Raw genomic sequence first — 15,072 nt, forward strand, 5'->3', positions numbered from 1 at the left:
ATGCTTCGAAAATTTGTTCATTACCAAAGCATCCCACCTGGGGTTGTGTTTTCTTTCCTCAGTGGGCCATATGTTTTCATAACAGACAGTCTGCCGTTGCTCCTTTTGGCCCTCATATCCAGGCACAATTTGGTCTGTCCTTGGATAACATTGCTGTATCCACTGGCCAGCCCATCCCACCATGGCTTCTTACAGTCTCTCAGTTGTGACATATCTTTAAGTCATCTGAGCAAAGTAAACACTCATGATTGGAAATATTGTCTCTTATTTGCTGAACATCTTTCGAAGCATCCTTCCATTCCTATTTATACAGATGGTTCAAAATCAGGTGACTGTGTGGGCTCTGCCATGGTTTGATGTGGTTTGGTGGTTGTGCGCAGAATCCCCTCTACAGCTTCTGTGTTCACTGCTGAACTGTACCCCATTTCTCTTGCCCTGGATCACATAGAAGCTAAGCAGTACTCAAACTGCACTATTTATACTAACTCACTTAGTTTTCTACTGGCCCTGGAATCATTTCACGTTGGTTTACACCGTGTTCTCGCCAATATTCGAAACCGACTGCCCCATTTCTCTTTAACATCTACTTCTATCCAGTTTTTCTGAATACCGGGCCACGTTGGTATTCGTTGGAACAGGCTCGCCGACACCATTTTAATGCCATTTAAGTTTTCTAATTTATACATTACACCTTTTTAATATGACTCCCTTTTAAAAAATCGCAGTTCATCTAGTTCGATTTGAAATTAGAAACTGACCGTAACATTAAATAACTCGAAACCAGGACTGGAAAGACCAACTTCAGGTGACTAACGCTCCTGCTTGAACTATCCATGTGAACTACAGATAGTCATCCTGGTGAGTTATTATAATTTTGCTACACGTCTTTTAAAACCTTTTTATTACTTTCCTTTTTGAAAATGGCCGTAATATCAAATAACTCGGAACCAAGACTGGAAAGGCCAACTTCAGGTAACTGACGGTGGTTTTTGTATTTACCTGTTAGTCCTCCTGGTGAGTTATGATAATTACAGTTATGCTACAGAAAGTCTTTTACAACTTGAATTACTGTAGTTTTTTTCTTAACGTAGCAGACTAGATGTAAATATTGTTTTATGCTATTTATGTTATTTTAAACTTTGTTTTGTTTTACCTTAATTTCTTTTTATGAATTTTACTAAATTTACTTTTAACTTTTTACTGGATGTTTGGTTGAGATAGCCTAGCTGCTTGGTGCCATAAAACACTAAACCAACCAACCAACCAACCAATATTTTCAGAATTTCTCCAGTCAAAGTATTTCACTTGTTCTTTTTGGTTTTTTTCTTAAAATTTTAGTAATTGGCAAACAAGGTGTTTTCATTCCACTTTAACAAGCAAATCAATGTTTGTTTCTCTCACTAATTAATTAATGCATATTTCTAACTGATTTATTAGTTACACTATACAAGTGTCAACTTTTGGGGAGCCACGGAGGACAAGCAGATTGTTCCCTCTGTCTGACAAGGGACCCAAAGTTTCGATGTGCCTGGTGTTATAGCAAGTGCCATTACAGTGATTCTTGTCTTGAAGCTGCAGCATTGACCTGTCCACCACCTCGTATAGACTGGGTGAATCTATGTTTTTTTTCTTTTATTTAGGTATTTCAGTAGTGTATTTAAGGATATTGTTTTATTCAATATGAAAGATAAATTTTTCTGCTTATATTAATTAACTAGTTCTACAGTACATATTAATGTGACTGACAAGATTGCTGCACAATTGCCAACCTGCTGTTTCAGTTATAATTTCAGATGTTTGTTTGATCTTATGCTGATAGCAATCACTCACTGTCAAACTCAGTCAAAATTTGGATTTAAACTTAGAGATTAATAAAACCATGTAGTGAGTAGAAAAATATTGTTCTAACCATCATGATAAAGTGTTAATACACTGCTGGCCAAAATCTTAAGGCCAATGAACATAAAGAAAAATGCATTTTGCGTTGTTAGACTCAACCATTTATTTGGGTAGAGCTTTGAAAGACGAAAATAAGAAAAGGGAAAAAAAAATTAAAAAAAAACTTTTTAGCATTTAATAGGAAAAATGTGAACACTATGAAATTAGCCTAAATACTAGCTGGTCAAAAGTTTATAGCCATACCAAAAAGAAGTCCTAAACAAGGTAGGAAATGCCCAACAAGCAGTCTCAGTAGTGAGTTGCATGGTCATCACTGCAAATAACTTCAAACATTCGCTTTGGCATGGTCAATATAGGCATTTGCAGAAGGCTGGCTGGAATGTTATTCCAAGTGGTGAAGATAGCTTCACAAAGATCATGCACTGTTTGGAATTGCCGTCCATTTCTATAGACTTCTCTTGCCATCCACCCCCAAATATTTTCAATGGGGTTCAGTTTGGGCGAACATGCTGGATGGTCAAAAAAATCACGTTATTCGCCATAAAAACGTTCTTTGTCCTGCAAGCAAAGATCCAGTCATTTCTACACAAGCGAGGGCATTTAGTCAATAACAATGCTCTCTCCAACTTGCCAATGTAGCCAGCTGCTGTTTGACGCCCCTATATAACCTGAAGCTCCATTGTTCCATGGAAGGAGAAAGCACCCCAGTTCATGATGGAACCTCCTCCACTGTGTCATGTAGAAAATGTCTCTGGTGGTATATCCTTATCGTGCCAGCAATGTTGGAAGACATCTGGCCATTCAGGTTAAATATTTTCTCATCAGAGAACAAAACCTTTGTCCACTTTTCTATGTCCCATGTTTGGTACTTCTCAGCAAAGATTAACTGAGCTGTTTCGTGATGTGGAAGGAGGCATGATCTTTGAAGACGTTTAATGCTTTTAAAGCCTTTCTCTCGTAGATGCCGTCTTATTGTTCTTGAGCTGCATTCTGCATCCCTAAGGGCCTTAATCTGGTTTGACGATTGGCTGGTGTCTTGCTGGACAACCTGTCAAATCCTCCTGCTCAACGCCAGAAAAATTTTCTTTGGCCGACCACTTGAAATTCTTGTTCCTTATCCCTCAGGGTCTTTTAAGAAACTTGCAACAGTAGTTTTACTATGCCCAATCTCACCAGCGATGGCACGTTGAGAAAGACCTTGCTTTTACAGCTCAACAATTTTGGCACATTCAAACTCTGTCAACGTTTTAGCCTTTGCCATGTTTTTACCCAATGTAACATAGAAAATGTCAGTGGAAAATGTTGACAATGCTAATGCTTGAACACAAATGGCTAAATTTCATTACGTGTTTACCGATTAACACTTCATTTCAGTATGGTCTTAAACTTTTGACCAGCTAGTATTTTGGCGAATTTCATAGTGCTCACATTTTCCGTATTAAATGCTAAAAAAAGTTTTTCATTTTTATTTTCCTTTTTCTTATTTTCATCTTTCAAAGCTCTACTCAAATAAGTGGTTGGGTCTGACAATGCAAAATGCATATTTTCTTTTTATGTTCATTGGCCTTAAGATTGTGGCTAGCAGTGTGTATGCACAAAAATTTTTCATTAGGTAAAACCTTGTTCTATTATACTGTTTTTTTTTCTTCTTCTTCTCGTAACTCTAGTTAAAATCACATACTTTTCATTACAGTTTAGTATCTAATTCTTATGGGATTATAAAATATCGACTATTATGAAAGAATTCATAGATGTATTTTATAAACTAGTCTTTATATGATATGATAGATGTTGTAAAAGAAATGTTTATTTGTTTTTTTTATGAATCCATTAAAAATTAGTCAGTGGTCATTAAATGTTAAGAGCTTATTCTGATATCGACCTAAGTGTTTTCTTGATATTTTTAGTTTTAAGTGATGGTATGTGCTTGGTGCTGATTGATATAAAAGTAGATTGGAAAACAAGTTTAGTTCACCCTTTGAGTACAAACCATTTTTGCATTTTCTTGCAAATGTTTTTATCCAGCACCTTATAAGGATTAGGATATATATGTTTTTGCATATTGCTGATATACTATTTTAACTAAATGTATGTGAGGCTGGAGACAGAATGTTGATTATAATTCCAAATTTACTAAATGTATCTACACAGAATGTGGCAAGTGTTTACTAAAATATAAAATCTGATGTTCACAAAATAACTGGAAATGTAACTAAAGTATTTGTATTTGATATATATCTTTGAATTCATGACATCAGTCTGACTTGGATTCTAATTAGTCAGAATGCAAGGTGATGTTCATGTTAAAACTATAAATTTGCATATTAAACTTGTATAACCTCTCTTACCACAAAGAGTGCTTGTCATTACCCCTGTATATTGTATGTTGTATTTACTCTCTTTTATCATGGACTGTGACTAAATCAGTAATGTCAGGTGATGTGAATAATCAATAATTTTTATATTAAATGCATAATACTATGTGCACTTTAACCCCCAGAGAACCTGTGATGCATAGGGTTAAACAATCAAGAGAAACAATTATAAATTATGTTGGCTGTATAATCTGTTTGATATATCTTAAGATGAGAAGGTTAATGTGTCATTATGAAATTTATTTCATGCACAATGAATAATTATTTTATTTCTTTATGGTAGATACATCCACTAAGTGGTCCCATTCAAGGTGGCACTTTAATGGCCATTGAAGGAAGTAACCTTGGTACTAATGAGAAAGAAATAAGCAACAAAATTACTATAGGAGGAATTCCATGTGTTCCAGTTGAATATAGTGTATCAGTGAGGTAAGAGTTGTGTTCTGAAGGTTTATCAGAAATAAGTCCTGTAAGTTATCACTTGTACAGCATAGTGTAGAAAGAATTACCTTAGACTAAGTTTGGTTTTGTTAAAAGGTAAAAAAACTCAAAGCATAAAAACCCATATAGAAAATAAGAAATTTCATATTTTATTATCGTATATATACTTGCAATAACAATTTGTATTATATTATTATGTACGGATATATTTACTTTAATGTACATATCTATTAACAAGTGTTAAATTATGGAAACATCTGAAGGTTGTGTAAAAAGTAGTATTATTTTTCATCACACAGAGTTGTTTGTCGTACGGGTCCTAGTGAAACACCAAAAGCAGCAGAAATAGTGGTTGGAAATAATGTTGGGTTCACTATGGCTCGTGAACAGTTTTTGTACAAGGTAAGAAAATGTATTTTAAATAAATTACAAATTTTTCTTTATCAAAAGAAAAGGACATCATGCTAAAGGTTTCTGTAAAAATTTTCTGGACAAAAGAACTATCTGCATTAAATTAAAATTTATTATTTTTAACTGCATGAAATATATTGAGTTTCCTGCACATAATTGTTTTAGTGTTTAATTATTGTAGTTTACACAATTATAGTACAAAGAAACAAGAATGATTGTGTAAATAGGTAGTGACATTGAAAAGTATCCATCCAACTATGGGGCCACAGTCAGGAGGAACAAGGTTATACATGAGTGGAGAAAACCTTAATGCTGGAAGCCTTATGGACATTTACTTAGATGAGTTGCCCTGTATAGTTGATAGGTAAATATGTCTCATTAAACCTAATTTTAAACTCACTTATTGGTAATTTGAAAGAATTTGAAGCTGTAGGTATATTGATAGGTAAATATATCTGATTAAACCTAAATTTAAACTCGCTTATTGATAACTTGAAAGAATTTGAAACTGTGAATATACTGATAGGTAAATATGTGTCTCAGTAAACCTAATTTTAAATTTCTGTATTGATAATTTGAAGGAATGTGAGACTATGTATATTGCAATCAAAATAATGTAATTGACAAACTGATTCTGGTATAATCAATAAAAGAAACTTCACATTTAGAACAAAACTTTTACATCTATCTTTATTTTTGCTACATCACTTATGTATTTTTCATATGCTACAGAATATTTTTTCTAAGCTGGATGCCATATCAGGTTAATGTGAGAAAAATTTGTGATTTGTTTCCTGATTATCTCACAATTTATCTCTAGTAAGTTCTGGCAAATACCTTTTAGTAACTGTGACTCTTCTCACTGTTTCAAAAGTTTTACAAAAGTGTTTTATTTATCAAAGTCCAAGTAAACTACAATTTTGCTTCACAAAAATAATAAACTAAAATTTATTGAGTATTTATACCTACAGTTTAGTGTTTCTTGTACTGGATTATTTTGCTTTGTTATTTATAAGAAAAAAAATGCCACAATCAGGTGACCATTAAGTAGATAAATGATATATTTTAATCTTGTTCTAAATCTTGTTGTAAGTTTTTTAAAATTAAGTACTGAAAATAACAAACTGTATTCTTTGTTAGTCGTTATTAAAATCATTAGTACAAATTAAAAATCATTCCTCTAAAGTAACCTGTTTAGTTTTTATTTGACCCACATTTTGTCTTGATCACTGAGATGTTGTTTGGAATTATTTGATTTAAAAAAAAAAGTAATATTTTGTACTCATGCTTTCAAAATAACAGTTACACGTTGGTAGGTTTTCTAATAAGTAGAAGAATCTGAGTATTTATTCTATATCTATTATTGGCATTAATCTGAGATGAAACAGAACTGTTTAAGTCATCTGCTGTGTTCAGAAAATTATGATAAGTCTGTATCTTTTCCAGAACTTTAGCCAGTAACAAACAGGTCAGTTGTCGGACTACAAAAGCTCAATCTCCAGGCTACAATGTTTCAACTCTAATTGTTATTATTGACAATGCTACTTTGACATTATCAAACCCATATGTGTACATGCCTGACCCAACAATTCTCAGAATCTATCCCTTGAAGAGCTTTGTCAGGTAAACTGGAGCCATTTTATTTGTGCGCACTGTATTTTAAGCAGGTTTGATTGTTTAGGGCATATTTGTATACGTTTTTAAATTTCTATCTCTAATACACCATGAATTCTGGAGATTTCTCTTCATTATGTTTTGAAGTCAGTAAAAAGTCATCATCTGAGTTGTTATTTTGCAATTGGTTTGAAGTACTTATTAATCTTGGGCAGAGAAAACATTTAGTACTTTAAGATGCTATTCCAAAGCTTCCTAGTAGTAACTACTGTATTATTTTATGGTACAGTGTTTATAATTTGTAACTAATTTGCAAAATGTACGTTGCAGTGGTGGACGAAGTGTCACTGTCATAGGGACTTCTCTACAGGCCATCCAACAACCCCGTATGGCAATTTTTGACAACGAAACACTTCTGAATGAAACTGTAAGTGAATATAATTTTATTAAAAAAATCAAGAAAACGTTTTGTGTGTTTTAGTGGTATTTTTTGGAGGGTATTGGAAAATCTTAGAAATGTTCTAAAAAAATTGTGTCTTGACATGTATATATTTTATAATGAATCATTGTTTGAAAGCAACTTTGCTATGTACTTTTAATTCTTGCCTATTATATTAAATAAACAAATAATTGGTACATACTTTTAATATTTTTACATTATCTGGTAAGATTTTCATAATTATATGATAAATATTTATATAATTGGAACTTCTTGTAAGTATTAGTGAATAAATATTTGTAATGTTAATTATGTATTTCTTTATTTCACAAGGGAACAATGTTTAAGATATTTGTAGGTTTTAAAACAAACTACCCAGATGAAATTATTCTGTTTTTGATAGTTTTCATCTTGCTTTGAATATGTGTTTATATGACCATTTATTAATCTATGGTATTAAGTTTTGTATTCATAGTTACCAGTTGAATTAGTTTTGAATATTAATAACATTTATTTACATTTACTTGCATACATACATACATACATACACAGTATGATTGTAAACATTCTTCTTCACTAACATGGTTCAAATATTTACAGGTATGTAAAGTCATCAGTCACTCTCTGATGACATGCCCCTCACCGTCTCTAAGCAGGGATGCTGTAAGATCATTTTTAGCGAACAGTAAAAGGAAAACAAGAGTCCATGTGGATGAATTAAAATTCCAGATAGGTTTCATTATGGATGATGTAACTAGTGTCAGAGACCTTCAGGCAAAGTTTCCAGCCCTTCATTCAGACATGGTTTATGTACCAGATCCAAGGTTTTCTTTGTTTGGTGGAGATGAAATCAAATTGTACATAGGGGAGTCCCTAGTCATCGAGGTAGACTAAGAAAATTAATGTGTTCTTATAGTTTATATGTTAACATTCCTTTTCTATTATACTGACACATGCCAAAGTCCTCAATTTTTCATGTTTATCATTTTAATCAAATTCTTGAAAGAATTTAGGTAAGCAGGCAGAATAGACAGTTGTCATTATTTGATGTCTTCAACAGTAAAAACTACTAACCATCATTAACCTATTTTTGAAGCGTTTTCATGAGTTATGGCTTTGAATGTTTTTTTTAAATGCTTGAAAGTATTGAAAGAACCATAAACACGATATATTTCTCAATAACAGGGAGAAAATCTGCGTTTAGCCAGCACAGAGTCTGAGATCAGTATAAGTATTGGAACTCGACCTTGTAACCTGACCTCACTAGCCATGACTCAACTTGTGTGTCTGCCTCCTGAGGACCAGCCACAAGGAACAGATGAATTGGGACAATTTACCTCCATGGGACTTCCAATGGTTGTGGTAAGAAAGGATAACTGGACTTTTTAACTAGATGTATGTTGAAATCATTTTATATGGAATTATATTAAAAGGGATCTCAGAGTTGAGATTTTACTCTACAGATTTTGCTCTCAAAGTCATTCTTTATTATTTGATTATTTAAATTTCAGAGTAAATTGTGTTTGTAAATCATAACTAGTACAGAACCAAAGATTGACTAGATATTGACTAATAATTTTTTAAATGGTTGGTACGAGTTGGTATTGTTTGTTTTTTAAGTTTCTAAGTAATGCTAATATTTAAGCAAACGTCATACTTTAGCTTAACTAGATATTTTTACTTGTGGTATAGATTCTTTGTAAAATACAAGGACCAGAAAAAGTTTTATAATTATTCATAGTGTCTTTTAATGAAGAAAATACTGGATCTTCCATTATGTTTGATATAAACTTGATCTACCCAAAATTTTTTAGGAATTGTATTGTTAGATTTTTGATCCATGTATCAAGAAATATTCTAACATTTCACTTTAATACATCCATCTCATTAATTTATACTCAGCTGCATTTTACTAAAATTCAGTGGATGACTTCATGCATACAGGTTCGAGTGGGTCTAAACTTACGTTATAAGATTGGCTACCTTCAGTATGAAGTGATGAAAACTTACAGGTTTCCTCCTGAGGCCATCTGGGGAATTGCTGTTGGTGGAGCACTTCTTATGCTCCTAAGCCTTGTTATTTTAGCTATCCTAAGGCACAAGAACACATTGGCTGAACGTGAATACAAAAGAATCCAGCTTCAAATGGACACACTAGAAAACAGCATACGATCTGAATGTAAACAAGGTGAGATAAGATGTTTTTAGCAAATTTATTATTCTTTTAATCCATATCTGCTTTGCAGTTTCTAAGTGAAAATTTTAATTTTTATGCATCTATAAGGTGTGAAACACAACCAGTACTTAATTTTCACACGTTTTAAGCATTTCCAACTACTGGATTAAAAACCTTTTTTTAATTTTCCCCATAACTCTATACTTTAGAAAGTTAAAAATCATTTGGTTTCTGTTCAGTAAATATATTTAATGATCAGGTGAAAGATATACAGAAAAAGTGCAAAATTCTCTAAACTTAAACTTTTCCAAACAATGTAATTGTAAAGGACAAGAAAGAACTTGATTTTCATTATTTAATTCTGCCAAAACAATGTTTTTTAGGTTTTACAATACTACAAATGGACAGAAGACAGATTAGGTCAGTTACATTACTTTCAACACAGTAATCAATAGGTTGATTATTTATTAGAAGGTCTTTATTAAAATAATTATTTTAAATGTTTTAGAAAAATATATTTTGCAATAGCTAGGATATTTTTCTTTAGCTTTTGCAGAATTACAGACAGACATGATGGATTTGACCAATTATCTACAATCTTCAGGTGTCCCTACACTGGAACACAAGAAGTTTGTGATGAAAGTGTTTTTTCCTGGGGTTCATGATCATCCTTTGCTTCAAGACAAGAAGGTCAGTATTTCTTGTAGAGGAATTAGAGATATAACATATCATTCAAACATATATGGAGTTGCACTAAATATCTGCCATAGAAACATGTTGGTGTGAAATGTTTTACATCATTAAGTTCATCATGTAGACATATGATGTATCAGACAGAATGCTCCAACTGATCTGTATGTTTATTTATGATTTTTGGAAAAACATAGAATTTTGTAACTATTCCAAGAACAGGACCAACAAAACAAAGGTAATGTCTTGCGAGTTACAGACGTCTCATTATTGTACTGTAACAGAAGTAATATTATCTTTAATTAAAGTGATGTAATCTTTGATTTTCTACTAAATGGTAAGTACAGTAGAGGAGGCTTACAGAATTAGATAAAATGCAGTTAAAAATCTAGTTTGAAAATTTTTAATTATTATGATTCTACTAAATTGTATTATGAAAATGCAAAGTCCCAAAACTTCATTGCACATAAACATATCTGTTCTTACAAATGTATGTAATCACCCTTATGATTTGAGGGTTTAAATTACACAATGCAACAAAATTGTTTTTTTGTTGTTTTTTTAAATTGTGCTTTTATTATTCTAACAATACTACTGTTTTCTGTGTGTTGTTTGAAAAACTTATTTCTAGTACCTAACTAATATTGCCTAACAGAGGGAACTGTTGTTTGTGAAATGAAAATGCATACAGTTCACTTTGAGCAGTAAAGCCTGTAACATGACCAAATAAGAACTGTTGTTTTGCACATCTAAGCAAAGTCATCTCTTATACATTAGAATATGAACTTTGTAATGTTTTTGAATGAGTTGAACACGTTTTTTTTAATTGTTTGAGTATTTATTTAAAGAAGCATAAAACTAAAACTCTAACTTTAAACCTCCTACTATGATCATAGTTTCTATTTAACTTAATTCTGTAGGTTTTTTTCAAATTAATTAATTAATTAAATCTGCTAAAAATGTTGGTTGCATTGAAAATAAGATGTTTCACTTATGTGTAAATTTTGCTATCAAAAACAGTATTTCATTAGTTGTGGTCTTAACCAAACATCACAAAAGAGACTTCTATAGAGCAGATTATTTCTATGAATATGTACAATGAAGTAAAAAACAACATTATTTTGGGCTAATATTTGAAGTGAAAAGCTGCTACCATAATATACAGCCATTTATTTAAGCATCCAACCAATAATGCTTTATTTAATTGAGAAAATAAGTATAGTTACCTTGTTAAATTAAGTGTATTAAATAAATAAAAATCCTATTAAATATAAACCAGTTAGTTATGACACTCAACTTGCAGTCTGTGGGTTTTGTGTTTGGATCTTCATCCAACCAAACATGCTTGCCCTTTCAGCTGTGGGGCATTATAATGTGATGGGCAATCCCACTATTTGTTGATAAGAGTAGCCCAGGAGTTGGCAATGGGTGGTGATGACTAGCTGCCTTACCTGTAGTCTCTCACCACCCACAGCTAGTGCAGATAGTCCTCGTGTAGCTTTGTGTGAAGTTTTAAATAAACCAAATCATTAAATGAGTAAAAAGATTAACATTACTGCATAATGTAGTGTTAAACCTGATACCATACATTGTAGCATTTTTACAGTCCATAGTCCTGTTTTAAAACAGTTGTTCTAACCAGTTAATTTCCTTTAAAAAATATAATCTTGTCAGTGTTTCTCAAGAGAGAGAGACTTCAAAACTGAAAATAACTTTTATAGGTAGGTTAAAGTAACAGCAATTCATTTGCTTTTCCTTCTATATTGCCCCCCGCTAGTACAGCGGCATGTCTCTGGATTTACAATGCTAAAATCAGGGGTTCTATTCCCCTCGGTGGGCTGAGCAGATATCCAGATGTGGCTTTGCTATAAGAAAAACACGCACTCCTTCTATATTGATCATTACATGTTTTAAAGAGTACTTGCAAGATTAAATTTGAAGATTTGGAAAGAGTCATGTGTTAAAAACACTTCTCATTATTTGTTCAGGTTTTCTTTATATTCCTGTGTTTTTTGTTTTTTTTGTATAAACTAATTTTTAGTAGTGAAAATTATTTTAGTATTTCCATTGAGGAAAGATTTTTCATTTAGTTTCATTATTTTAATTTTAGACAAAGAACAATGGACTTTACAGTAATTATGAACTTGCAATGGGCCAGTTTCAACAGTTGCTCAACACTAAAGGATTTCTCATTACATTTATCAATACACTGGAAGCTCAAAAGTCATTTACTATACGAGATAGGTAAGGTCAGATCAGATCAGGAACTATGTGAAATGAATATTAAATTATCAAGGTGAACTTTGATACTTAATATATAGTATTTCTGTAAAGTATAATGATTTAATGTAAATAATATTTACCTTCTTAGTAGGTATTCATTTGATTATCATTTTGTATTAGCTTAAACTATAAAAAGCTAATATGAAGAAATATCTGTATCTGGTAAGTTTTCACTTGGTGTCAGCTTGTATTAATGTAAACTGTAAGCTAATGTGCAGGAATATCTGTCTCCATAGTAGGATTTAATTTGGTTGTGAGTATTCTCATATTATAAACTTATGTGAAGGAATGGCTATTTCCATAGTAGGTGTTCATTTAATTGTTAGCATTAGCAAGTATCAGTGTAAACTATAATGAAATAATGTAAAGGAATACCTCTCTTCATAGTAGGGCTTCAATTAATTGTTGGCATGTATTAATGTAAACTATGATGAGCTAATGTGAAAGGATATGTGTATCCATAATAGGATTTAATTTAGCTGTTGGCATCAGCACGTATTAGTGTTACCTGTTATAAGCTTATGTGAAAGAACACCTGTCTCCCTAGTAGGTGTTCATTTGGTTGTTGGCATGTATTATTGTAAACTATAATGAGATAATGTGAAGGAGCACTTCTCTTTATAGTAGATGTTCATTGTTGTCTTATATTAATGTAAAATGTTATGAGTTAATGGAAAACTTGTGTATACCAATACTTTCACAATTTACAGAGTAAATGTTGCTTCATTACTGATGATTATTTTCATGGAAAAGATGGAATATGCCACAGAGTGAGTATGGTTTTCCTTTTTTCATATTAGTTGAAAACTTTAATTTTTATGTTTGGGTATTAGATGAAAAGTTTAATTTGTTGAAATAAAAAAAATGCTGTGTGACAATAAATCTCAGTATTTAAGGTTAGATTTAGAATAATTTGTAAATTGCATTTGGTGCTGATGCAAAACTTTATTGCTTTTATTAGCAATGATGTTAAACTATTGACTGTTTTGTTACTTTTATTAGCTATGATGTTATCAGTCTATTGACTATATGCTTGTTTTTTACTCTTGTTAAAAGTTTTACAGATTAAGTGTTTATAAAATGTTTATTTTCTCCCAGGGTACTAAAAACCCTTCTTATTCAGCTAATTGAGAGATCAGTCAAAACAAAACATCCTCAGCTGATGTTACGAAGGTTAGTTGTTTTTGTTTTCTGTTTAATTTTTAGTTTTTATTCCAAGGAAGCTGAAATTCACCATGTTAAAATCAGCTTCCCAGGCCTGAACATGAAGTAAATTTGACTACTAGTAAACACAAATTGAAATACTTGTCAGCTGATGAAAAATGTTTAAACATATTTAAAGCAATGTAAGTTTAACAGCACTTGTATATTTCAAATTAATAATTTAAACATTAACTATATCATTCCAAAGTTTAAAAATCATAACCAAACATTTTCATAAACAACATTTGCAGTTTGCTCTCTCCATCTACCAACAAATGCAGATATTGAGGTGATCCCACCCTTGGACATGTTTCATCTCACTAATCATGAGAAAAATATGGTTGTTTGAGAAATAATCCTACAACCAGGGGTGTAGATCCTGGGGGTATGGGGGGATACATCCCCCCTTCATTTTAGGTTGGGGTATGGTGCATACAATCTTCTTCCCCTACAGTTTGATCTGTTGAATTGTTTTATTGCATCACAGGCCAACAAATTGTGTGTTTATTCTTGTGTTCTTACCAATCACATTACATAATTAGACCTAGATGTGGGCTTTTTCAGTAGCCAAAATGTACATTTTTAATATAGGCGTGCTTCTAAGGTTTTCGATCTAAGCGATAATTCATAACTATCAGACAGTAGGCCTAAGTGTGCATGCAAGGCTTGCAAGCACTATCACAGAATCTACCTACGTCTTGTATGTAGTGTAAGATTAAGTAAAATTTTCATCACAACATATTGAACAGAGCATGAAATTCGAAAATATTAGTCCCAAGTGTAAACTCCTGTGATCTAGATCTGGCAGGCCATTTGTAGCTTGTAGCTGCATCAATTTTATGTGTATATTGTGCAGTTTTCCTATGCCATTTGTTCTTATGCATATCTAGCCAGTTTTATTGTTGAACGCCTTACTCTCCTTAGCTGTTAAAGCCGCTGACCATAGTGTACGTTTAGTGTACAGTTAACGACAGGTTCGGGCCGCTCGGATCCAGATGAGCCCTACATCACCCCCCCCTCCACTCCCTTTAGTCTGAGCCTTGATTTCAACAGCCTGAAGCCTCTACTCGAATTGTATTTTTAGTTTTTGTTTAGATGTTTTTATTTAATAGATGTGCTTATAGACATATCACAATGTGTTTGCCTTTTGATGAGCTTTAACAGGAATAGAATATATTTGTGATTGTTTAAGTATTTTTTGAGAAACTTGCAATTACTTGTGTTGTAACTAGCACACATTATTGTCCCAGCGATGCCCAGGCGGTCAGTCGGCTCGGTAGTCATGGAGGTTCGTGCATTCGACTTAAATACATTGTACAGTTCAGTCCTACTTCCATTTTGTTCTATCTTTGTTCGTTGTACGTTAGAGTTTTTCAATAAAGACTATTTTAACCTGTTGAGTCATCTTGGAAACAGATTCCAATTATGACAAGCAAGCTTCTGACACTTTCTGATATTAGACAGTTCTGCAAGCCAGTTACTAGTACTACAAGTGACAATGCAGATGCAGATAATCCAACAACCTCAAGCAAAGGAATAGA

At 32.3% G+C, this 15,072-nt stretch overlaps 1 protein-coding gene across 17 annotated transcripts in view; it reads left to right on the top strand.

Annotated features, from left to right (window-relative positions):
- The window catches only part of LOC143253296 (plexin-B-like), a 244,236-nt gene that overhangs the window by 208,478 nt on the left and 20,686 nt on the right, over positions 1 to 15,072 (top strand). For all 17 annotated transcript variants that reach the window (XM_076506928.1, XM_076506931.1, XM_076506926.1 and 14 more), the window contains 13 exons: positions 1,438 to 1,610; positions 4,558 to 4,703; positions 5,015 to 5,117; positions 5,354 to 5,490; positions 6,573 to 6,749; positions 7,071 to 7,167; positions 7,780 to 8,064; positions 8,365 to 8,541; positions 9,124 to 9,367; positions 9,903 to 10,045; positions 12,156 to 12,289; positions 13,039 to 13,098; positions 13,427 to 13,501. In XM_076506928.1, the coding sequence (XP_076363043.1) occupies positions 1,438 to 1,610; positions 4,558 to 4,703; positions 5,015 to 5,117; positions 5,354 to 5,490; positions 6,573 to 6,749; positions 7,071 to 7,167; positions 7,780 to 8,064; positions 8,365 to 8,541; positions 9,124 to 9,367; positions 9,903 to 10,045; positions 12,156 to 12,289; positions 13,039 to 13,098; positions 13,427 to 13,501 (1,951 nt within the window). The remainder of the gene's footprint in view (positions 1 to 1,437; positions 1,611 to 4,557; positions 4,704 to 5,014; positions 5,118 to 5,353; positions 5,491 to 6,572; positions 6,750 to 7,070; positions 7,168 to 7,779; positions 8,065 to 8,364; positions 8,542 to 9,123; positions 9,368 to 9,902; positions 10,046 to 12,155; positions 12,290 to 13,038; positions 13,099 to 13,426; positions 13,502 to 15,072) is intronic.

The sequence above is a fragment of the Tachypleus tridentatus genome, chromosome 6 (assembly GCF_004210375.1).
Source record: "Tachypleus tridentatus isolate NWPU-2018 chromosome 6, ASM421037v1, whole genome shotgun sequence".
NCBI classification, from domain to species: Eukaryota; Metazoa; Arthropoda; class Merostomata; order Xiphosura; family Limulidae; genus Tachypleus; species Tachypleus tridentatus.